Source organism: Grampus griseus (genome assembly GCF_964374135.1).
Source record: "Grampus griseus genome assembly, chromosome: 14".
Taxonomy (NCBI): Eukaryota; Metazoa; Chordata; class Mammalia; order Artiodactyla; family Delphinidae; genus Grampus; species Grampus griseus.
In genome coordinates, this window is record NC_139008.1 from 17444467 (window position 1) to 17470161 (window position 25695).

The window sequence follows — 25695 nt, forward strand, 5'->3', positions numbered from 1 at the left end:
TACACATTTAAGGTTTCAACCTTCGCTGGAACCTCACTTTTGCACTCACTTCGGCCTCTGTTCCAAACCTTTTGACTCCCCTCAAGTCCCCTAGCATCTCCCCAGCTCCTTTATTCAGCAGAATGATAGTTTGCTAATTTATGGAGAAAAGAGAAGACATCAGGGGTGAGCCTTTATTTAAACATTTTCACTTCCTTTCCTTCTGTTTCAGAGCGTCTCTCTTCCTCCTTAAGATAAAAGTAATCCTGTCTCCGTATGTCCTTGACCCCATCCTCTCCTGTCTCCCCTGTTTTTATTCTACTTTTCCCCTCTGCTCCTGTGTCTCCCCTTCCCAAACCATCCTTCCGAAAAGTAGTCAGCGCCCCCGACCTCAGCTTCCGTGCATCCACTCCTATTGGAGGCCAAGCTAGCTTCTTCCCCTCTCTATGGGCTCTAACTGGCCATCAAATTCTAAACTCGGGTCACATCTTTCTTGCCCTGTCCAGAGCGCTGAAGATCCCGACCACTCCCTGCTTCTCAAAACTCTCTCCTACCTATTTTGCCCCTGATACCACTCTGTTTTGAATCTCTTTCTGGTCTTTCTACCTTCTTTCTTGTCCCTTTGATCCTGAAATGTCCCCAGCGTTTTCTACTCGTGGTCCTCAGTTTTTATCCCTCCACACACCAGGAAAACACACAATTCATTACGAAGGGGTGCAGTCTCTACCAAGCTCCGAACAAGCACTGCCATGGGAGAATGCTGGCTGATTGTCACTACAGTGCCCCATTTTTCAAGAGCTGTCAGATACCCTAGGGTTTTACGTGAAATGCCTCAACTTTAAATATAGGTTATGAATTGAAAGTTTGCCAAAACTGTGCAGAGTAAATAAAACATGGATGGTCTCATTAGGGCTGTTCTTTTCTTATTCGACTGCCCCTAGGACAATTTACAAGGTACTGTATTAGTAATGGAAGTTCACATTTATTGAGGATTTACTATGTGCCAGACACACCTCTGAGTGGTTTGCATGTATTAATTCATTCAATCTTCACAACAATCCTATCAACAAAGTGCTATTATTATCCTGCTTTATAGAGGCAGCAAACTGAGGCAGAGAGCTTCAGTACTTTGCCCTGGGTCTCAGAGATTCTGAGTTTAAGAACCAGGTTTGAAGTCCAGACAGTCCAGCTCCAGAGCTCAAGTTTTTAACCACAGTACTCTGCTGGTTTCCTCCCGCAGTAGATGAGAAAACTGAGGTCCAGAGAGACTGAGAAGTTGCCCAAGACCACAGGAGTGGTAACCGGCCAAGTAGGGACTTGAAGATATCATCACAGGGATTGACACTTGCACTTTCTACTGGTCTATAATTAGTTACCTGTTACCTGTTGCCCCTGCTAGACTGCACGACCAGCTCTCAGACCAGGGACTGGAATACAAACGTTTGTAAAATGAGTGCCCTGGAGACGCAAAACAGTCCATTCACCTCTGTTAATAACTTCATTTACTTCTCACAACAATGCCCAGGTAGGACAGTAGCTAACATTTAATCAGCACTTCCATGTCCCATTATCTCTTAAAACCTCACAAACACACTATTTCATAGGGACTATTATTATCCCTACTAGACAGAAGAAGAACCTGAGGCTCAGTGCAGCTCCATGACTTGCCCAAGATCTGGCAACTAGTAAGTGACAGTCAGGATTCTAGCGCACGCTATAAGACAACAGAGGCCTCTTTCTTGACCATGAGGCCACACTGTCAGTTCTACAGATGGGAAAACTGAGGCCCGGGACGGGGCACGGAATCGCGCCCATTGAAGAGGGCATACTGCATTCTTGCTCTTCCCCCTTTTGGGCCGCGGAGTGCCACTGCGGAGCGGGAGGCGGAGGACGAGAAGCGGAAGCCCTTTCCTGTAAGGTACCGAGAGCCGCTTAGATGCGCTAACTCCCGCCCTCACGGACGGATCCCGCGATTCCAAGGCAACGGCGCGGGCTGGAGAACAGGAAGTGAGTCACCCGGTGGGAGGGACAAATCTGCCACAGTCACCAATGGGAGCGCCGCGTCCGCGTTAGCCCCGCCCCGAGGGAGGGGCCGAGCCCGACTTTTCGCCTTCGCCGCCGGCAGTGTGGGCTGTGCTTGAGCGCTGTGGTGGGTAATCGGGGCGCGGGGGCGCGAGGCTGACAGGGAAGGAAGAGTGTCGCTCAGGAAGGCGAGGGGCGGACGGCCGGTGGGGGTCAGGCCCCGGGGGTCGGTCCGCGTGCTGTGCCACAGTGTGGCTCCGAGGCCTGGGGACTGGGGCTTCTCAATTCCTGATGGGGAAACTGAGGCCCCGTGAGGGGCGGCAGAACTAGGTAGACCGGAAGCTCGTCCATCACACGCAGACATTTTAAAAACGTAATATGAGGTGAAAAAATACTTTAAATCATAATATTAGTTGAAAAAGCAAAATACAAAATTCTGTCTAAACTGAATACGTAAAATAGGGCCTTCACTGACCACCCTCTTAGTCTCGCCGGCCTCTGTGCTTCCCCTCTATTTTGGGTACAGAACTTCTTACTTTGTACAAGTCCACAGCCCCTTATTTTAAAGCCCTGAGGCTGGATGTGTTCAGAATCCCGAATTTCTCGGATTTTCGAAAGGTAATATGGCGCATATATTATATGTTCTGTCATATCTTCAGCGGGGTCTGGGGCAATGTCTTGTGATCAAATACATTACTTTTCTCACAGCTAAATATGTGCATATTTACGCGAAAGGGGTAAACAACAACCATAAATAGTCTCACCTTAGGTCAGGTTTTGAAACTTAAAAGATTAGTTTTGAGATCTTTCGAGATTTGAAAATTGCAGATAAGGGATCTGGATCATAATTTTATCGTTCACTCATATTTCTCACTAATTCGGACTGAGGCTGCCACAGTTCCTCACCCTGCTTTTGTATGGTCACTTCCCTGTCTCTATCACTAACGCTGTGTCGCCTTGTGCCCTCTCAGCCTCAGTTTCCTCATCTGTAAAATGGGGTCAGTAATGCTTTCCTCATAAGGTTCTGGGGAGGATGAAATGAGACTGTGAATGTGGAACATTAATACTGTGTCTAGCACTTGGCACAGATAGTTATGTTTGAGATTTGCTTATTCCACAAACATTTCTATTTTTAAATTATTTGAATGGTGATACACCCCCCCCTTTCATAGAGACTACTGACTTCTCTGCATAAACAAGCCTATATGTATCTTTCACCCTCATTTTCCCACCCCTTTCCCCCAAATTATAGCATTGTATACTGTTCTATACCTCCTTATTAACATTTATTTTGGCTGTTCCTTAACATACTTATATAATTTTCTTTTTTTTAATTAAGATAAGTTACCCACCTATAAAAATGTGTGATATAAGTTTGAAGAACAAAAGTACAGTGAACACCATCCACACACCACCAAGTTAAGAAATAGTACATTGTCATATCCTCAAAGCCGCCACTGAATCATTTTCTTCCCTCCCTAAAGATAACTACTGCCCTAAATATTGTGTTATCATTCCCTTGTTTTTCCTTGTACTTTTTAGTATCTATGTATCGCTCATGAATGCAGTGTACGGTTTTGCTAGTTTTTAGATTTTATATAAATGGGATCCAAATATATATTTTGTGTGACTTGATTTTTGCACATAACATTACATTTATGAGATGCATCCATGTTACTATGAGTAGCTCTACTTCATTGCTGTTTTGAATTCCATGGTATGATTAGAAAGGCTTTATGTAGGTGTTCTTCAGTTGACTGGCACTTATACTGTTGCCAGATTTTTGCTATTACATCATGCTTCATAAACATACTTCCTGGGGTAAATGTGGAATTTTCTGTAAGGTATATACCTAATAGTAGATTTCTGGGGATATCACATTTTTAGTGATATCAAATCAATGTCTGAAGTGGTTATAAGGGCTTATACTCTACCAGCAGTGGATGAAAGTTTCAGCCTCAGCCATTCTTAAGAATTTATGCCTTTCTGGTGACGGGTAAGATATTAATCACTATGGTTTTAATACTCATTTGCCTGATGACATTGAACATTTCTTTATGTATTTATTAGTCATTTGTGCATTCTTTTCATAAATTTTCTCTTGCTCATTTTTCTCTTACATTGCCTTCCCCTTACTGATTTGTAAGATTTCTTTATATATTCTGAATCTTTTGTGTGTGGCTTAAATGTGTTTCAGATACCTTCCAGTTTGAGCTTGTCTTTTGTCTCTCTGTCTCTGTCTCTCTCTCCCCCACTTTCTGTATTTTTGATGAACAGAGGTTCTTAATTTTAACAAAATCGGATTTATCAGTATATTCTTTTATGGTTTGTACTTTTCATATCTTTTAAAGAAATTCTGCTTTCCCTACCTTTGGGTCATAAAGATATACTCCTATATTGTTGTCTAAAAGTTTTATTGTGTTTCCTTTCTTATGACCTTAATCCTCAAGAATTGAGTTTTGTGCATAATGTGAAGGAAGGGTCTAGTTTTATTTTTTTTCACATATGAATAATGGGTTGTTCTGGCACCTTTCATTGAAAAGTCTGCTTTGATCTGGAGTTCCATTTCTTCAACATACCAAGTATCCATATATGTATACATTTCTATTTCTTTTTTTTTTTTTTTTTTTTTGCGGTATGCGGGGCCCCATTTCTATTTCTTAGTTGTCTATTCTGTTCCATTGGCCTTATTTGTCCATTTCTGTACCATTATCACCCATTATTCATTACTCTACCTGTATAATAAGTCGTGGTACCGGGTAGGACAAGTCCTCCTGCCTTTATCTTCTCTAAGAATGTCTTTGCTGCTTTGCCTTTACATTTTCTATGTAAATTTTAGAACCATCTTGTCAAGTCACACACAGACATGTACACAAAGCCTGTGAGGATTTTGATTGGAATTGTATTGATTCAATTGCATTGGATCAGTTTGGATTTTAAAGTGATTGCTTTGAACATTTCATCCTTAAGTGTTATGTGTGCTGTGGGTTTTTGTAGAAGTTTCCTTCTATTCCAAGTTTGTTAAAGAATTTTTAGTATGAACAAATGTTGGATTTTATCAACTATATTTTCTGCATCTATTAAGATGATTGTATGCTTTTTCTCCTTTCTATTAATGTGGTGGCTCACACTGATTGGTTTTTCTCTCCCGCCACAGCTTTATTGAGATATTATTGACATATGACTTTTTTTTTTAACATCTTTTTTTTTTTTTTTTTTTTTTTTGCGGTACGCGGCCTCTTACTGCCGTGGCCTCTCCCGCCGCGGAGCACAGGCTCCGGACGCGCCGGCCCAGCGGCCACGGCCCACGGGCCCAGCTGCTCCGCGGCACGTGGGATCCCCCCGGACCGGGGCACGAACCCGCGTCCCCTGCATAGGCAGGCGGACTCCCAACCACTGGGCCACCAGGGAAGCCCTTTTTAACATCTTTATTGGCATGTAATTGCTTTACAATGGTGTGTTAGTTTCTGCTTTATAACAGAGTGAATCAGTTATACATATACATATATCCCCATATCCCCTCCCTCTTGCGTCTCCCTCCCACCCTCTCTATCCCACCCCTCTAGGTGGTCACAAAGCACCGAGCTCATCTCCCTGTGCTATGCAGCTGCTTCCCACTAGCTATCTATTTTACATGTGGTAGTGTATGTATGTACATGCCATTCTCTCACTTTTTCCCAGCTTACCCTTCCCCCTCCCCTTGTTCTCAAGTCCATTCTCTAGTAGGTCTGCGTCTTTATTCCCATCTTGCCCCTAGGTTCTTCATAACCATTTTTTTGTTTGTTTTTTAGATTCCATATATATGTGTTAGCATACGGTATTTGTTTTTCTCTTTCTGACTTACTTCACTCTGTATGACAGACTCTAGGTCCATCCTGCTCACTGTAAAGAACTCAATTTTGTTTCTTTTTATGACATTTGATGGACTTTCAGATGTTTAACCATTGCTGGGATAAACCACACGATCACAATATATTGTCCTTTTTACATTGCTAGGTTTGGTATGTTAACATTTTTGCTTTGTTCATGAAAGATAACGGATTTTCATTTTACCTTCTTTTGCAGTCTTTGTTAGGTTTCAGTGCCCAACTTACGTCAGCTTCATCAGATGCTTTGGGGATGGTTTGTTCTTTTTCTGGCTCTGGGATAGTTTATGTAACATTTGAAATGATTTGTTTCTTGAATGTTTGGTAGGATTTCTTGATAAATCCATGGGGACCTGAAGTGTTCTTTGTGGGAAGATAAATTTCCCATAAAATGTCTTGAATGGTTATGAAATTGTTTAGGTTTTTAAATTATCTTTAGTCAGTTTTGAATGAATTTCCTATGACTTTGTACATATTTAAAATACAGCTTATTTTAAGTTGTCTATAATATCTTTTTAAAATGTTTGTATCTGCAATTAGTTACCCTTTTTCATTCCAAATATTATTTATTTATAAGTTTTCTGTCGGAAAATCTTGTCAGAGGTTTGTCACTTTTACTAAGTGCCTTCAAAGAATAATTTTGGTTTTATTGATCTTTTCAGATATGCACTTATTTTCTATTTCATTAATTTCTGGTCTTTATTATTTTCTTTCTTTAGCGTTCTTTGGATTTAATTTGCTGTTATTATTTTTATAGCTTCAGATGGATGTCTAACTCACTAATTTTCACGCCTCCCTCCCCCCCAAAATATATATTTATATATAAACATTTAAGGCTATTAATTTCTCTCTACTGTTTTAGTTGCCTCCCACCAATTTCTATGTGTAATATTTTATTTTCAGTTCAAAATATTTTCTGATTTCCATTAACAATTCCTCTTTGATAAAGGATTAAGAGTGTGTTTCTTAAATTTTAAACAGTTTTTCTACTTTTCTTTCTGTTTTCTGGTTCCCACCTTTATTGCATTGCAGTCAGAGAACATGTTCTGTATGAGACCAGTCTTTTACAGTTCGCTAAGACTTGCTTTCTGACCCATATGTGGCAATTTGCAAAATTGTTCCAGGTATGCTTGAAGATTGTGTATTCTGTAGCTGTTGAGTACAATGTTTTATACATGTCCATCAGATTAAGTTTTTTGTTGTGTTTTACAAATCTCTCTACAACATTTTTTTGTTCATTTATCAATGATGGAGAGGGATATCTTAGAATCTCCCACTATGGTTATGGATTTGTATGTTTATTTTTGTAGGTCTGTTAACTGTTTTGAGGTTCTGTTATTATGTGCTTAAATATTTAAAATTGTTATGGCTTCTTTGGAACTGAACCTTCTTATCATTTTATGGGGACCATCCTTATCTCTAGTAATGCTTTCTGCCTTTAAGTCTATTTTGTGTCATATTGATAGAGCCACATCAGCTGTCTTTTGGTTAGTTCACAGAGTGTATATTTTCCTATCCTTTTACTGTAAATTTTTTGGCATTCTTATGTTTTAGAAGTAACTTCTATGTCATATAGCTAGGTTTTATTAATTATTCAATTTGACAAGTTTTTGATCTGGTTTAACAGCCTGGCTCTGTCATCTACTTAAAGACCCTTAGTTTGGAAAGCCTGAATCTCCAGAGTTTCTAGGGTAAAAGTCCAAATTCCTCAGCCCAGCGTATTCTGTTCTTGTGTCTGGAACAATCACTGGCAAATAAGGGGTACTCAGTACCTAAAAATAGAATGGATGAATGAAGGTACCTGATCCTAGTGATAGGAAATAGACTTGGCAGGACTTGGGGACTGGCTGGATCTAGTCAGCCTCAGAGGAGAGGATGATCAGGGTTTGATGCTCAGGTCTGTGGTGTCTGTATGTCTGCGTGGACTGTAACACCCAAACCAGATGATTCTCGAAGAGGACTCGGGGGGAGGAAGGGGTTGAGGAAGGAGGAGATGAGTCTGGTTTAGGATTGGTTGAGGTTGAGATGCTGGTGAGATATTCTCGAGGAGAGCTAGCAGGCAGTCAGAGAAGCCGGTCATGAGATGGTGCATCTTCCCAGCTCTGAGGCCCAGCTGATGATGCCATTTAAAAAGAGCAGTAACTAGCCTTTTTGCGTATCTCCTAGAGCTAGTTCTTGGCAAATCCTTGGTAGTCATATCTCATTTAAACTGCATTTTATTCTTTAAAGATCGTATTATCCCCATTTTATAGAAGAAAAGACTGAGATTTAGCATATTAGCTAAAAATGTGTCTGTGTTATATTTGCTTAAGGTAATAGCGACTTTCGTATAAGACCATGGCATCACCTGAAGTGGATGTTAAAACCTCAGAATTTCAAGCCCCTCTGCAGTCAGAACCTCCAGAAAAGACCTGGGGGTCTGCATTTTTAATACGCAGGTTAGGTGATTCTTAAGATCAGGCGGGTCTGGCAGGCACAGGTCTCAAAGCTACCTGTCTAGTTCTCGCCCTCAGGTCTTAGCTGCTGCACTGCGCCACCTCTCTGTGGCAGGGGCAGGCTTTTTTTTTTTTTTTTTTTTGCGGTACACGGGCCTCTCACTGTTGTGGCCTCTCCCGTTGCGGAGCACAGGCTCCGGACGCGCAGGCTCAGCGGCCATGGCTCACGGGCCCAGCCGCTCCGCGGCATGTGGGATCTTCCCGGACCGGGGCACGAACCCGCATCCGCTGCATCGGCAGGCGGACTCTCAACCACTGTGCCACCAGGGAAGCCCGGGGAAGGCTTTTTGATCAGGGCTTGTGCAGTCCTTTTATCAGCTCTGATCTTTGTGGAAAGTTAGCGTTTTAGTAGAGAGCAGGAGATGTTGAAAAACACCTTGCAGTCCTAGCATGACAGTTGTTTTATTAGTGGTTTGGGAAAGGAGAAGGAAACTAGCATTTATTAAGTGTTTACTAGTAGTTCTCTAAGCAGTGAAAGTTATTCTGATTTTATAGTGAGAAATGGGGCCTCAGCTAAATTTATCCCAGGCCATAGATCTGGTAGGAGGCTGAGCCAAGTTTCAGACCCAGAAGTGTCTACTAGTAAAAATAGCTCAAATTTTTTTTTAGTGTCTAGTCTGTTACCAGGCTCTTATATGTATTTTTTTTATTGAGGTATAGTTGATACACAATATTATGTAAGTTTCAGGTGTACAACAGAGTGATTCACAATTTTTAAAGGTTATACTCCACTTATAGTGTTATAGGCTTTTATGTGTATTTACTCATTTAATCCTCATAGTAATTCTAGTGAAGACGTTTCTATCACTATTCTCACTTAACAAATCAGAAACTGAAGCACGTGGAGGTTAAGTGTCCCCGTTTCACACACCTCCGTGGTGGAGCGGCCTGTGAATCCAGGCTTTCTGGCTGCTTCCAGAGTCCATACTTCTCACCACTGCCCAGTACTAATTTGCCTCACCCCTGACTCGTGTCCTTTTCATCTTTGTACTATTCAGCGTGATGAACTAGATTTTAAAAACCATAACAAACTTTTATCTGTTAATGTAAATTGGAACGGACCGTGGAACGTTGCTTTTGGTGCTCAGACATGACTGGATTGCCTTTGCTTCTTTTTTAGTTCCTCCATCCATGCAGGGCAGCACAAGGAGAATGGGCGTCATGACTGATGTCCACCGGCGGTTCCTGCAGCTGCTGATGACTCACGGCGTGCTGGAGGAGTGGGACGTCCAGCGCTTGCAGAAGCACTGCTATAAGGTCCATGACCGTGAGTATCGTTTCCCTGTTCCCAGGCTGCTCTGCCACCGTGTGATCAGGGACTAGTGACACTGGACTAACACCATGTACCCAGTCAACCGATACTGCCGACCTGGGCGTTCAAGTCTCTCACCATCTCATGCCAGCCCACCTTTCTCATCTCATCTTCAACTTTTTATTTTTTTAAAGTAAATCTGAAATTTAGCCCAGTGGCTAAGAACTTGGACTCTGAAGCTGGATAGTCATGGTTCACACCAAAGCTCTAGCACCTTCTCCAGTCCAAGTTGCTTCATCTCTATAATGAGGATAATCATTTGTACTTCATACCTGAGGTGGTTCAGAGGATTAAGAGACATAATACATACAAAACACCTGGCACGGAAGGCGCTGCATTGGCTATTGATAGGAAGAGGGCACCTTAGCACAGGGGTGAAGGGCACAGCCTTGGACTTGGCCAGATCGGTGAAGTGCCATCCCTGCCCTGTGCCAGCTGTGGGCATTGGGAGCATCTTCTCAGTGGGTTGTCGGGAGGGGTAAGTAAGATAACACATGCGGAGCACTTAGAGACAGGGCCTGGTTTCAATAACTGGAGGTAGCAGTAGAAGCAAGAGGATCCATTTTGATAGATCAGTGAAATCAATGTTGGTAGATCTTACTGACTGAGTGTCAGTATGGGTAGATCTTGTTGAGTGAAAAAGAAAGTTGATAAATTATACCTATTGTATGATGTCATTGTGCTAAGTGTTTTTGTAAAACTTCACGATCTTTATTGTTCATGAATACATACATCTGTGTGTAAAAATATAAAAGTGGATTCTAGAAGGATGTGCAGTACACCATAAGTGTGCTTGCCTTTGGGGAGAGGAGGCGTGGGATCGTTTTGTCACTAGAAATCAAAGGATACTTCATCATTACCCTGTTTTGTTCTTTTATTAAAAAAAAGACAAACATGGCATTGTCAGCATAGTCTAATGGTTGTCCTTCTGACTGATTAACAGGAATTTAAGTATTTGTTTTTTATTCTATGTTTTTGTCTTTCTGTATTTTTAATTTTCAAAAGAAGTAGTCAGCTAAGTCGAGAGGGGTGGGGAAAGGTGTGGGAGGGGCCCTGGGTGCACCGGTGAAGGGACCCAAGACGAGGTGACACATTTCGAGAACTGCAGTCTGTGGCCTGACAGAGGCAGAAGCCAGATCCCTAGGAGCTGAGGGGGGGAGGGCAGTAAGAGGGAAGACAGTGAGGAGAGAAGCAGTATCTTCCTGATGTGCAGAAGAAGGAAGACTTAAGAGGGTGGCATGTAGAGAAGAGGCAGGGTTTGAAGCGGCTGCTCCAGTGAGGTGTTCACGGGAAATTCTGGGAGCTGGATGGCGCGCATCAACAAATTAAAAGCTTGGAGGGGCCCTACAGTAAGGAATCCTTTTAAACTCTGTTTAATCTTCTGTCTCCAAACTTAATTGACCTACAAACCTTGGGAAACTCTGGACAAGAACATATGCCGTGTGGGAAGAGAACAGGTTCTTGTGGTACGTAGGTTTACAGGTTATGAAGAACTCATAATTGTACACCATAGTAATGTTTTTTTTTTTTTAATTTAATTCTGTGGATATTGCAGACTTCTAGAAGGATTTGAAGCAGGAGAGTGACATAATTATTGCTGTGTTTGAGACTCTCCTTCTGGTGAAAATATGTTTGCTCTAACTGCCTGTACTGTGGTGGATTGGGGTCTTTGGTGAGAGCCTCCTTTATGGAAAGGGAATATTACATCTGTCAAGCTACCTTCTCTTGCTCTTTAAAAAAACACAGCAGGACTTTAAACTTGGCCCTCAATGTCCTTTAGTGATGGGCAGAATCATGCTTTTCTTAATTTTACCTACGTGACAGTTCCTTTTCCCTTTTAGTTTCTCATCTGAGTCCTGAGTGTGAGCTTTATTGTTGAGGGGAAGTTTCAGAGCTCACTGGAAGGAGCTGTATGATGCCTGGGCACTAAGAATGAAAGTGGTTTTGCCTTTATTTGACCTTTAAAGTTGTTGTGACCTAATTTAGGAAAGTCCTGTAAAATGTGTCTAGGAATTGATTTATTCTTCACACTTTATGTACCATTTCTGTGCATCAAGATATGGTTATGGCTAGGGTAGTCAGGATAGAACTATAGGTGTTTTCTCCCATCGTTCATTAAAAAAAAGAGAGAGAGAAAAGCTTGTTTCCAAGTGTTAATGTTATTTGAGAGATTTTTAAACTGAGGGATGATGGAATGAAATTATCTAAAATTAAGTAAAAACTTGTAAGACCAATATTATTAATCTCCTATCTTTTGAAGAGATTCCTAGGAAATTCCCCTTTTACCAACTAGAAAAATATTTAGGTTCCCAGAGAATGATGAAACAAAGGAGTATTTGAAACTGCAAGTTTCAGTTTCCCAGAGCATTTGTCCCTTTTGTCAAAGCACTTCCTATTCTGGGCTCTTGCTTGGGCTCTCCTTTTACTGTCATTAGGGGAAGACCAACTTCCCACATCTCTGGCTAGTGAAGAATTTCAATTTTTTTCTGATGTCCTGGTATAAAGCCTTGGCCTTTCTTCCTGGCATTGGAGCACCTTAGATTTTGAACCAGGGTTTGTGTACAAGCATGTGGCCATCCAGCACCATTTCCTGAGACTCTCCAGTGGGCCAGGCCTCTGTGCAAGAGATAAACTTGACACAGAGATAAACTTTTGCTTCGCCTTGGGTTTCGTGAGTCAGACCTGGAATCAGACACGGAATCAGACGATTCCAGTATAAGCCCCCTTGATGGGAGTAAGTACCGGAGGCCTGGGGAGTGGTGGTTAAGAAGACTTGGATTTGAGGATTTCCACTTTAGACCAAGATAGGGTAACAGGGACTAATTTACCTTCCTGTCTGAAACAATCAAAAAATGGACAAAAACATGCAACACCGGTCATTAGTCAGTGAAGGACAGTGATCTCTTGAGAGGTAGGCATGAGGGTTTTTCCCTCTTGACACCAAATATGCATTTTTTTCCCCCAGCACTACCTCCCCAGTTCTCTGGACACCAACTTGAGTGTCCAGGAACTCAGTTCAGTTCTGACACTACTACCTGGAGTTAGAGTCAGATCCCACCAGTGAGGGGCTTAGTCCCACAAGACTGCCCCTACTTACGATGCCAGTCTCAAGTCCTGGGCCACCCATACTTCTGACTGGCTATAAATCAGGGTTCTCATGATGCCCTCCTCAGGTTCAATACATTGGTAGAATGGCTCATGGAACTCAGGAAGACACTTCACTTGCATTTGCTGGTTTACTATAAAGGATACAACTCAAGAGCAGCCATATGGATAAGATGCATGGGGCAGGGGTGGTTTGGAGCCTCCGTGCCCTCTCTGGGTGTTCTACCCTCCTAGCACCTGGATGTGTTCACCATCCCGGAAGCGCTCCAGATCTCAACATTTAGGGATTTTTTTAATGGGGGTTTTATCACGTAGTCATGATTGATTAAATCATTGGCCGTTGGTGATTAGCTCAGTCTCCTCTGCCCAGAGTTGTGGGATGGGGCCGAAAGTTCCAGGCATGTAATCAAGGCTTGGTCTTTCTGGCAGCCAACCCCCATCCTGAAGTTGTTTAGGGACCTGCCAAGAGTCATCTCATTAGAACAAAAGACATGCCTATCACCTTATCACTTAGGAAATTTCAAGTGTTTTAGGAGCTCTGTGCCAGGAACCAGGGACAAAGAGCAAGTATCTTTCTTTCTTTCTTTTTTTTTTTTTAACATCTTTATTGGGGTATAATTGCTTTACAGTGGTGTGTTAGTTTCTGCTTCATAACAAAGTGAATCAGCTATACGTATGTCCCCATATCTCCTCCCTCTTGCGTCTCCCTCCCTCCCACCTGCAAGTATCTTTCTTATACCACAGGGAGAATTCGGTTGCGCCCTACAGTTGCCTCCGCTCACTGCTGTGAGAGCACTTTCAGACCATGGCACAGGGGAAACCAGGCAGAGCTAGACAGACACTCTGAGTTGAGATGGAGCTGAGAGTTCAAGGAGATGAAAGCAGCTAGGGTTTGTAGGACAGAGAACTGTACTGGAGAAGAGAGATGCACAGAGAGAAAAGTAGAGATCTATAGAGTGCCCCTCCACCCCCATCAAGGATCCAGCTGAGAACTGATCAGCACGGGAACTACCTGAGGCTAAGGAAAGAACCAGTTGAAAGAAGGAATTAGGGAAACAATGTGGCATGTTCACACGGGGCTGGGAATAGTGCCTATTGCGGCCCAAAATGGCTTCCCTGGTGAATTCTACCAAACATTCAAGGAAGAAGTAATACCAATTCCACCCTCACTCTTCCAGAAAATTGAAGAGAAGGGAATGCTTCCCAACTCATTCTGTTAGGCTTGCGTTATCCTGATACTAAAACCAAAGACATCGCAAGGAGAGAAGACTAAAGACCAAGATCCCTCATGAATGTAGATGCTAAAATTCTAAACACAGTTTTTGTCAATCTCATTCAGCAATATATAAAAGGGCTGATGTAATATGACCAAGTGGGGTTTACCCCAAGAATGCAGGGTTGGTTTAGCATTTGAAAATCAATCAATGTAATTCACCACATTAACAAACTAAAAAAGCAAAACCATATGATCATCTCAGTAGGTGCAGAAGAAGCATTTGACAAAATCCAACATCTACCCTGGCATGATGAAGCAGAAGTTTCTTACAGAAAATGAAAGCGATCCTCAGGAGCAGGGTGTAAGCAAGATAAACAGGACCTCAGGCATTAGAGCAGGAGAGAGGAATCAACAACTGTCTGCACAGAGTTGAAAAATCCAACATCTATTTCTGATTTAAAAAAAAAAAACGGGCTTCCCTGGTGGCGCAGTGGTTGAGAGTCTGCCTGCCGATGCAGGGGACACAGGTTCGTGCCCCGGTCCAGGAAGATCCCACTTGCCGCGGAGCGGCTAGGCCCATGAGCCATGGCTGCTGAGCCTGCGCGTCCGGAGCCTGTGCTCCGCAGCGGGAGAGGCCACAACAGTGAGAGGCCCGCGTACCGCAAAAAAAAAAAAAAAAACCCTCAGCAAGTAGGAAAAGAAGGGAACTTCCTTAACCCAATAAAGGGGATCTATATAAAACTACTGCTAACATATTTAATTGTGAGAAACTGAATACTTTTCCCCTAATATCAGGAGCAAGACAGGAACGTCCATTCTCATCATTTCTGTTCACCATTGTACTAGAGGTTCTAGCCAGTGCACTCAGGCAAGGGAAAAAAAAACCCACATTGGAAAGGAAGACATAAAAGTGTCTATTCACAGACATGATCATCGTAGAAAATGTGATGGAATCTTTGAAAAAGCTACTAGAACTAATAAGTGGGTTTAGTAAAGGTGCAGGATACAAGATATACAAAAATCAGTTGCATTTCTGTGTGTTAGCATTGAATCATCAGAAACTGAAAAATTTTTTAAAGCACCATTTATAATAGCATCAAAAATATGAAGTACTTAGGAATAAATCTGACAAAAATTTGTAAGGTCTGTAAACTGAAAACCACAAAATATTGCTGAGAGAAATTAAGGAAGATCTAAATAGATGGAGAGACATGCCATGTTCATGGGCTGGAAAATTCAGTATCACTAAGATATCAGTTTTCCCCAAATGATATATAGATTCAACTCAGTTTCAGTCAAATTGAAACCACTAGGTGGAGTTTCAGGGAGGTCTCCGAGGAGCTCCGGTTCTTTATGTCTCAGTGCAGAAAGAATTCAGTGAGAGGCAAAGTGATAGATAAGAAGTGATTTATTAGAATAGGACGCTTGTGAGGTTACAAGTAGCGGACGGGCAAGAGGGTGCCGTGTGCCGAGAACTTAGTGGGCCACAGTTTTATAATCAAAGGAAAATTGGGGAGGGGGTAAAGGCCACCCTCTTCCTCATTCTAGAGTAGACGTCAGGCTTCCATCATCAGCTCCTCCTACAGGTTGGCCAGGGGAGTTTTCTTGTCCCTACTTGGTCAAGCCAGGACTGTCGTGGCACTATGGAAATGAGCAAAAAGGCAGTAACATATGCTAAAAATGCTAAATCATCTCAGGTTTTGGTATAATGTCACCTTTTCCTTATATTTTTGTTTTTAGTACATGCAGAGGAGTGTGTCCTAGGAATCATTAACTTACTGAGTCAGGATATGGGTAGGATGTGGGTCTCATGCCACCATTATTTTATTGTTTTGGGGTGTGTCTCATACTTCTGTTGCATTGTTTTGTTGCTAAGCAAGTCTGCTTTCTTGAGTCATCATTAACTTCCAGAGGTCGCCAGTACCTTTTTCTTTACTTACAATCCCCTAGCGGGATTAACTGTTTAATTACAGTAAGTCCCCTACATACAAATGAGTTCCATTCCAAGAGCGAGTTCTTAAGTCCAGTTTGTTCGTAAGTCCAGCAAAGTTAGCCTAGGCACCCAACTAACACAATCGGCTATATAGTACTGTACTGTAATAGGTTTGTAATACTTTTCACAAAAATAATACATAAAAAACAAACAAAAAATAAAGAAAACATTTATAATCTTACAGTACAGTACCTTGAAAAGTACAGCAGTGCAGTACAACACCTGCCACACAGGCGCTGGCGTTGAGTGAACAGGCAAGAAGAGTTACTGACTGGAGGAGGGAGAGGAGGTGGGAGATGGTAGAGCTGAAGGATCGTCAGCAATAGGAGATGGAGGGCAGGCTGCAATGTCACTCATGCCTGACGCTGATGGCACAGGGTCTGGTTCCTTGCTGGATTCAATTCTATCTACCCTCCTGAAAAACCGATCCAGTGATGTCTGGGTAGTAGGTCCTTTTTTCTTGTCATAGATGACACGGTAGCACTGGATTTCATTCTCAACGGCTGTTGAACCTTCGTGTACCGTGAAGTCTGACTCCCAAGAGAGTTGGCAAGTAGTTATGGGAAGATTCATTAGTTCAATTTCCTAAAAAGAAAACAAACATGGAAGCCTGAATTTTGAAGCCTTCGAAGGAGGCCCACGTCCCCTTGGAAAGTAGGTATTCCTGATGATGTTGTCGGGGAATGGTGTTGCCCAGCTCAGGGTCTGAGGGGGCCCTGAACCTGAACCTGACTCTGGGTTGGAATGTGTTTCATTGATCATGTGGTTTTACTGGGCAGAAGCAGAAAGTTGCCACAGCCCACAGTTTCATAGGAACGAGTCTTTCAGAGTTACTCGCCTTGTTAAACTATTTTGGGGCTGGTCTTTCTGGTTCTGTTTGGTTGAACAAGTTGGGTTTTAGGGGATCATTGGGTCCAGCCTCCTCGTCTTACAAAGCAGGAAGCAGAAACCCCTGGGAGTCTGGTGTGCTGTGTAGCCCCTTCTCACACAATGACTCTGGGCCCCAGCACTGCCCAGTGCTGCCTTCTGAGTCAGTGCCCGATTCTTTGAGGGCCTGCCTTGCCTGAAGCTCCTAGGGTTTTTAAATTTATTGATTGATTGATTGATTGATTGATTGATTGCGGTACGCGGGCCTCTCACTGTTGTGGCCTCTCCCGTTGCGGAGCACAGGCTCCGGACACGCAGGCTCAGCGACCATGGCTGATGGGCCCAGCAGCTCTGCGGCATGTGGGATCTTCCCGGACCGGGGCATGAACCTGTGTCCCCTGCATCGGCAGGCGGACTCTCAACCACTGCGCCACCAGGGAAGCCCTAAATTAATTTTTTTAATTTGAAATAGTTCCAAACTCACAGGAGAGTTGTAAGAATAGTACAAAGAACTTTTTCTCCCCTGAATCATTTAAGAGTAGGTTACCAATCTGAAATTCCATCACCCCTACATTCTTTAGGGTGTGTTTCCTTCTAGCAAAGACATTCTCCTGAATAACCGCAGGATAACTATTAAATCTGACATTAACATTGATCCATCACTATCATCTAGTCCACAGACCCCATTGGTGTTTCTCCAGTTGTCCCAATATTGTCTTTTTTAGCAAAGGATCCACCCCAGAGTCATGTGTCACATTTAGTTGTCACATACAATTTGTCCTCAGGACAAATTAGGTAGAATATCTGAAATCTTAGATTAAAAAATTAAGACTTAACATTATTTCAGCGAGCAGAATAAGTAATGTGACGTTCAGGCAAAACACCAGTGAACTGAAGTGCATGTACCAAAAATAGATTAGGGAACACAGTGTCAGAGGAACATTATGGATGATAGATATTTTCCGTTCTTGTCAAACCTCTCATCTGCCCTCATCCTAGCTTTGTTTTCCTCCTGCGGATTTACATGACTGCATCTGCGCTGTTGTCTCTGCAGGCCTCAGGGCTCAGATTCATCGTTGGGTGGCACGTGTTAGTGGTGAGGCAGTGATGCTGTCCACCTTTCAGTTTAGTATTCTATCCTGTATCTGCAGTCACGTTTATACGCACCTTCTCTTTCCAAGGAGGACTCAGCGATGATTAGATGCTGGCTCCAAATAAGTTTTCCTCCTGCTTTTAATGATTTCATTGTCCATTTCTGCCCTTTGGCCGTGATGAACAGTTAATAAGCATACCGCCGTCAGCCTACTTGCCTTTTCAGTTAATCAAGGGGGATTAGGCTTGTGACCATAACTGAAAAGTGGCATAAAATTAGCATGAAAAGTAACATCTCAAACGCAACTTGATGAATTTTTCAACCTACAGAATTTCATAACAGGCAGTTGTGATGTGCTCAGACCAGAGTCTTTGGGTTCTGGAAGCTCTGCAGCCACGAGGAAACAAACTCTTGTGGCTTTCACATCTCTGGCTCTTGAAGGACTCACTGTGTCCAAGTTCCAGCCGGCCCTTGATGACTGCGGCGCAGGAACCCAGCGGGGAGATGGTCCCCAGCAGTCCTTCCAGGCCAGTGCGGATCTGCTGAGCCGGGGCCTCTGTGTGCTCCACGCTCTCCCAAAGCGTGGCCTTCATTTGCTCCAGGAAGTGTTTCATACTGGCTCCCAGCCACAAGGGAGGGTGTGTGGGTGTGTGGGAGGGCTGGGAGTGGATTCTTCAGCAGGATTACCACACACACCACTGGCAGGAATAGGGAAGCCATTTCTTGAAGACACAGGTTCAAATCAGGGACTTGGGAAAGTGTGTTTTTCTTCACTTTCTGAGTCTCTGCTTTCTGTTTTATAGAGGAGATCTTACCTACCTCATGGAAAAGTCATGAGTGTTAAACAGGAACTTAGGTGAAGTGCCTGGCACAGAGTACTTCCTGCTCCACGTCCAGTGCATGCGCCTTGCTGCCCCTTCCTTCCTGTATGTCCCTCCCCCTACCATCTACTCTCAGGTCCCGGGGCTGGGGGTGGGGGTGGGAACTCACCTCAGAAGATCCAGGATGTTGGTAAGTAGGGTGATAGGAATTGTTATGTAGACCATAGGCTGCATTTCTCGCGCTGGGATTTTCTTAGAAATACTCGTGGAAGGAGATCACGAGTGCAGGTGCTGAGTGGGGGTGTGAGTGACAGGAAGGCCAGCGCGGCTAAGAGTAGAGCGAGGGGGCACACGGGAGCCACTGGTGGCTTCCAGGTTGGCAGTGGTGGTGCGGGTATCTGGCTTCACCCTGGCTGCATGTGGAGGACGGGTGGGGGGCTAGGGTGGACGCTGGGAGGCTGGAGGAGGCTGTGTCGCACTCCAGGGGCGAGGCGCTGGGGACTCAGAGGAGGGCGGCAGTGAGCCGGATGAAAGCGGCCGGAGTCATCCTTCCGATGGCACCACAGGCCTGCCCGTGCCTTTCAGCCACCTTCCTCACCCCTGCCGGGAACGGGGTGCTGAGCCAAGTCCCACGTGTACAGAGTGTGGACATCAGTGAAGGCCACTCAGATGAGAACAGGCAATGGCTGTTTATTCAGAGCTTGCTCTGACAGGGGGACTTGTGTTTTGGAGACTTGCTGGCAGGCAGAGGAGTGGGAAAGCTGTATAGAGGAACAAAGGGAAGGCTTCAGCTGTGCCCTGATAGGAGGCCGTGGGCTCAGGAAGCTGGAGGCGGACAGTCTAGAAGCAGGACAGGCTGTGATTGGTTGCGGGAGCACACCTGGCTTTCTCAGGTTGGTCCTAAGTTGGAAGCAGGGACAGAAATTAGGGAAGCTGTCAGTTATTAATCAAGACCTGTTCATTTTTTTAAATATAGATTATTTTATTTATTTTTGGCCACTTTGGGTCTTCGTTGCTGTGCGCGGGCTTTCTCTAGTTGTGGCGAGCAGGGGCTACTCTCCATTGCGGTGCGCGGGCTTCTCATTGCAGTGACTTCTCTTGTTGTGGAGCACAGGCTCTAGGCGTGTGGGCTTCAGTAGTTGCGGCACTCGGGCTCAGTAGTTGTGGCTCCCAGACTCTAGAGCACAGGCTCAGTAGTTGTGGCACACGGGCTTAGTTGCTCCGTAGCATCTGGGATCTTCCCGGACCAGGGCTCGAACCCGTGTCCCCTGCATTGGCAGGCGGATTCTTAACCACTGCACCACCAGGGAAGCCCAAGACCTGGTCATTTTGAGCCAGTTATTACAGAGCTTATGGCTGGCTTCCTGAGCTGGTTGCTAGAGATAGTGGTCTGACCTCCTACAGGTCTAACTTACAGGTAGCAGGCTGGCTTCCTGGGCTGGTTACTCTAGGTGGTGGGTTGGTTCCCTGGGCTGGGTGCTGCAGATTGTGGATCAGAGCCCTGTTTCTATAACGTTTCTTGTCCGTTTGTACGTTCAGTCTCTCAGAAGAATGTGTGTGACACAGTCTGCTCCTTTGAGTTGTTTGCAGTCCAGCTTCTGAGAAACCACAACCGCTTATCCGGTGGGTCAGGGGACGGAGTGGCCTCTGCAGTCACCGTGTCTCTTTATGGCAGGGCTCCAGCCTACACCAGAATTTGAAAACTGGTGGCGTGTCATTGGGATCTAGCTTATAGTCAGAGCCCTGAGCTAATCTCCGTTGTCACAAGACGCTACCATTTTTCTCTTGTTTGATTCAGACTCCTGGGGGTTAAGGCATCAAGTTATGTTGTTGAGTGTCGAAATATTTTTTTAACCTTTTATTATGGAGAAAGAAAGGTAGAGAGACTAATACAACGCAGCCTCATGTACACATCGTCACCCAGTTAAAATTATAACTCATGACTAATCTTGTTTTATCTGTGCTCCTGGTTACTTACCCCCATATCATTTTGACACAATTCTCAGACCTCATTGCATATCTGAGTAAGAATTTTTTTTTTAAATGAATGCTCAGGTCCTTTTGTCACTGTGCCAGACTGAAGGCCAGATGTTTGTTTTCTGACCTGGACTTTGTCACTTACCGGCCCTGTGGTCTTGGATAAGTCCTTATGCTCTCTGACCCTTGGTTTCCTCTTTTGGAAAACAGACTGTACCACATACTGGCTCCCCTTGGCGGTCGTTCGTGAGGGTCTGATGAGATCCTGAGGGAGCAGAACTTTAGCACGTAGTGACGTGACATACAGATGGAGAGAACTCTTTGTCTAATCTGTCTGCCGCATGAGAGACCGCTGTCCTTCTGTCCCTGCGCTTCCCGGCGCTGCTCACTAGCCGCACTGTGGAAGTGCCGTTGTCAGCTCACATACCTGAGTGTCGAGGGGACCATCTTCCCCAGGCAACTGAGGTGAAAGCCCTAGGCTGGGACGCAACCCCCCACACACCTCTCTGGCCCAGTGTGCCTGCCTGCCAGCCTCTCCCAGCCCAGGGGTCTGCTCTTGGGCCTGATGTGGCCTAGTGCCCACGTCTGGTCCAGGGCCTGGGCTGCCCCGTCCTCAGTGCTCAGGAGGACTGCCCGGCTGGCCCCAGCAGATGAGAGAGCTCTCACGGGGCAAGTTGGCCCATAAGTGGTTTGGTCCCCTGGGGTCTTATTTTTTGCTATTATTTCCTCTGCCTAAAATAGTATTTCCTCTGCCTAAAAGTTTTCTATCTGTGGTGCCTGGTTTGGAACAAAACTATCTGTTGCTCAGAAGTTAGGGCGGCAGACTTCCTGCTGCCCAAGTATGCAGTGAACCCTGGGTTCCAGTAGGCTTCCGGGAAGCAGAGACTCTGATTAACAAGAAGAGGTTTGTTGGTTAAATTAAAATTTATTTTAAAAGAAGAGGAGGTAACAGTGGTGGCCAGAAAAAAACGACCTCTCAAAATGAATTGAACCAGCTCTCACTCCTCAGAGAAGTGTCCCGTTTGCTCAGTGCTACCCCAGCCAGTCCACTGCCCTGAGTCCCATTTTTTAATTGCCCCAACAGAAGAAGGGCATTTCCTGCCGAAGAAGGAGCTGTTCTGTCCTCTCCTGAGTCCTTGGCCTTTAGTTTAGCTCCTCCCGCAGCAGCTCATGTGACCCCCGTGACCTGGCTGAGTAGTCAGGGCTGGAGGAATGATGGATGTTGGCCAGGCACAGCCCCTGTACGTGGCCTTGGGGCACAGCCCTGTGGCGTCTTTCCCAGGCACTGCTCAGATACTTTCTGTCTTTCTGTATTGGCCGAGTCCCTCTTTGTGACCCTGAAGGCACAGTGCCAAGTTCTGGAGGAATGTAGTGGGGTCTGGGGTAGGGAATGTTCCCAGAGGACACTTGGCTCTGCTCCACAGAGGCTGTGTGGCTTCTTGCCCAGGAACTTGGCCTGGGCTCCATTTCCAACGCTGGGCGAGTTGTTTAACCTCTGGTATGTAAAGGTGATAATAACAGCTCACCTTATGGAGTTAGTGTTCTTGCAGTGATGCAATGAGCCAAGCTAATGAGCAGTGCCCAGCACATCCTAAGGTGATGACAGCCCCACATTTACAGGCCTGTTGTGCTCAGCCCAACAGTAGCAACCTCACCACACCCCATAAGAAAGGCACAGGTACACCCTGCTTACATGGAGAGAGAACACAGGTGGCACCAAAGATCTACAGACCCTTGCTTGCTTCAGCCATGGTGCTAATCGTCCTGGTTAGGGTGTCTCTTTGCTCTCTGAGAAGAGGCAGCCGTGGTAGGTCCAGGGCCTTGTTCTTTACCTCTTATAGCTGGTCATCCCATGTTGCTGACTGCTGGTCATTGGTGTGGAGGGACCCAGCCTCTGATCCAGTTCTACCTGTAAAAACTTGGTATTTTGATACTTACCTGAAGCCTATCTTTTTTTCTCAATTGGTTCGGGATCTGAAGGGAGGAGTAGGTTACTCGTTAGTTCTCTGAAGTCCCTTGAAGTGGTAGAACCAAGACTGGAAATAGTTGTCTCAGAATCATGTGATGTGGTCTTTATCTCACGCACGGCATCATGGCCGTGGACTCATAGGATATTGGGGCCAAATGGATCCTCGGACACTGCTTTAGGCCCACTTTGTTCCTACAGATTTGCCAACTGTAGCTTTTCCATCATGGGCTCCAGGAAGAGGGGAGGGAGAGGGGGCAGAGCAGTGAAAATTAGCTGGTTTGAAGACTTGATTTTGGGAAGCACTGATCTGGTGTTACCTTGACACTTAACGGGCACGTCAGGGATCTTGGTAGCAAGCAAGAGTTCCCAATTCTGGCCAACCTGAAAAGGAACGTGTTGGGAGGCTGTTGGGAAAGGAACACACGGGACTGACCGTTGGCTGGTGGCCAGACTGGGGAATGGGCCGAAGCCCCAGGGCACCAGGCACAGGAAAGCACAGCAGCACCTCACGGCCAAAGCCACCCTCCCCCTGCAGCGACTGGGCTAGAACCACCTTCCGCCATCCCTTTGTCCCTTGCTCAGACTGAGAGGGTGTCTGACAGGCTGAGCACGGGTTCTGGCCCACTGTTGGCTGACCTGGGACCTGGCCCCTGCAGGTTCCTGCACTCTGGTTTTCTGCCTATGGGATTTGTTTTCCCACCAGAATCACACAGATGGGGTAAAGAAAGACTCTTTGGTAGAGTCTATTTAGGGAGTGGGGCAGCCAGAATTGGTAACTGGAACAAAGTGTGATGGGGAAGGAAGTGCTTGAGGACCGTGGGAGGACAGAGACAGAGCGCGGAACCCTGATCCTTTGTGGTCAGGGCAGGCCTGCACAGGAAGGGACGTGTCTGGGACGCCAGACGGTCAGAAGCCTGGCCGGTTGGAGCAGGCGTGGTGGAGAGAGGGTTGCGGGGAAGTGTTCTCGATGTGTGAGGTTGGATGTGAGGTGGCGGGTGGCCTTCAGGGATGAGAGAAACGGAGAGGCTGGCCTGGGGGCCCACAGAGGGGCGGGGCGGAACTGGGCCGGCCGTGCTGCTGCCTCTGTGGCCCCAAGAAGTCCAGTTAGGGCGGGGGTGTGGCTGAACAGGAGAGCAGCTTATTCCCAGGTAATGGTGCAGCGCAGGGCATCTGTGGGCAGCACAGGCAGGTCCGCCCAGCAGAGGGCTGTGGCTGAGCCCCCGAGAGGGCCGCTGTGCGCTGGAGCCCACGGGAGCCCCTGAGTAGGCGGCCGGCTGCTGCAAGGTCAGTGGTAGGAAGGGCTTTTTTTTCTTAAATTGAGAACATTCATGTTTCTGAAAAGTGAGGCTGGACAGCAAACTGGAGGTGGTAGGAGAGGGGAAAGCTCAGGGCGGCTATTAGCTCATCTCCGTGCTGACGAGGAAAGTCCGAGGTAGCAGAATGCTTTTGATCTGCCCACAGAGTACGTTCTTCTGAACGACACCCAGGAGAGGCCTTTTCAGTGGAAAATGTGAATTGTTGCTTTCAGGGGGATGTGAGACTTGCCACTGCGTCACCTGGGACGGACGGGCTGGCTCCCGAAGCAGAGGCCCTGTTGGTGGGCAGGAGATGGTTCCTCGTGCCTGGGGGCCCCGCGCCTGAGTTTCCCAGGCTCGAGTCGGGTGCTTGCCGGGGGCCGAAGGGTCTCCAGCAAGCCGGGCGCGTGGCTCGTCCGTGGTAGCTGGCCCCACACACCGGGGCGAGATGCTTTGCATGGTGTGGGAGCGGAGGAAAGCACAGGAGCACTTCGTGCCGGGGCAGCAGAGAACAGCTCGTGGAAAAAAGTGCCCTGCAAGTTGGCTTTCGTAACTGGTCAATGGGAGTGAGGAGGAGGGCGCATGAGCAGGGCACGGAGGCAGGAAATGTGACCGTGTTTCACTCCTCTGATCATGGTGTTTCAGCAGCTGTGGCCAGATTTCATCATCACGCTACCGTTAGGATTTTTGCCACGTCCGAGTACCACCTGTTTATTAATACAAATTTTTTCTTTAAATTGCTTTCTTCCTCATCGTTTTTTGTTTTTTTGGTCACGCCACGTAGCTTGAGGGATCTTAATTCCCTGACCAGGGACTGAACCCGGGCCACGGCAGTGAAAGCTCAGAGTCCTGACCACTGGAGTGCCAGGGAATTCCCTAAATTGCTTTTTTTTCTTTTCTTTAACTTAAGCAACTTTAGTTGTAAAGGAAGATTAGATCCTGCCTGTGATTCACGTATTAGTATTTCTGTCCTGGTCTTTGTCATTAGCTTTTCTGGGCCTCCTCAGCAGACGCCGTGCCTGTGTCACAGCTGCCGACTTTACGTGGCTGCAACCGCCATTGCCACCAGTGTGATCGTTTAGTTTTTTAAACTTTCATAATATTTAGCTATACAAGGAGCTTACAAGTACCTTTCTAAGAAGCCAAACAGATAAAGTTCAAGTGCCCTGGGATGACCTCCTCATTTTTGTTCCCTTCCTAGCAATGGCCTTGTTCATCAGTTTTGTGGGTAACCTTCCTGGCCTTTTTCCTGCATATTGTTTTGTTGGTTTTATTATTGTTTTTAACATAATGTTATATATTGTCTGTTTTCCCGCTATTTTTTTCTTACAGTGATTTTTCTAAGGCACAAATCTTTTGAAATTAATTATTTTAATAAGTGAAAACAGTAATACATACGTTTGGTTTAAAAAAGTCTCACAGTACAACAGGGTGATTCCAGGACCCAAGGCTGACCATGTCTCTCCTGTGCTTCCAGCTCTGAGAGGCTCCCATGTCCCACAGGAGGAAGGGCACACGCCCCCTAGCCCGTGGGGCCCTGGGCCATCTGCTTCCTGCTGCTGCCGCCGCAGCCTTCCCAGCCGTCCTTCTTTCCCCTGCCAGTCTGCTGTCCATCTACCCCAGCCCCCTGCGGTGCTCCCCGGGCTCTGTCCGTACCCCCTCCTCTGACAGGCTGGTGGCCCTGG

General features: G+C 45.7%; 1 protein-coding gene across 2 annotated transcripts in view; it reads left to right on the forward strand.

Moving 5' to 3' along the window:
• The first annotated feature begins 2035 nt into the window (after positions 1–2035).
• Positions 2036–25695, forward strand: part of NSMCE1 (NSE1 homolog, SMC5-SMC6 complex component) — a 33043-nt gene continuing 9383 nt past the window's right edge. Inside the window, exons 1-2 of one of the 2 annotated variants that reach the window (XM_082670796.1) lie at positions 2036–2128; positions 9483–9629. In XM_082670796.1, the coding sequence (XP_082526922.1) occupies positions 9494–9629 (136 nt within the window). In that variant the 5' untranslated portion in view covers positions 2036–2128; positions 9483–9493. The other variant, XM_082670797.1, reaches the window with a different exon arrangement.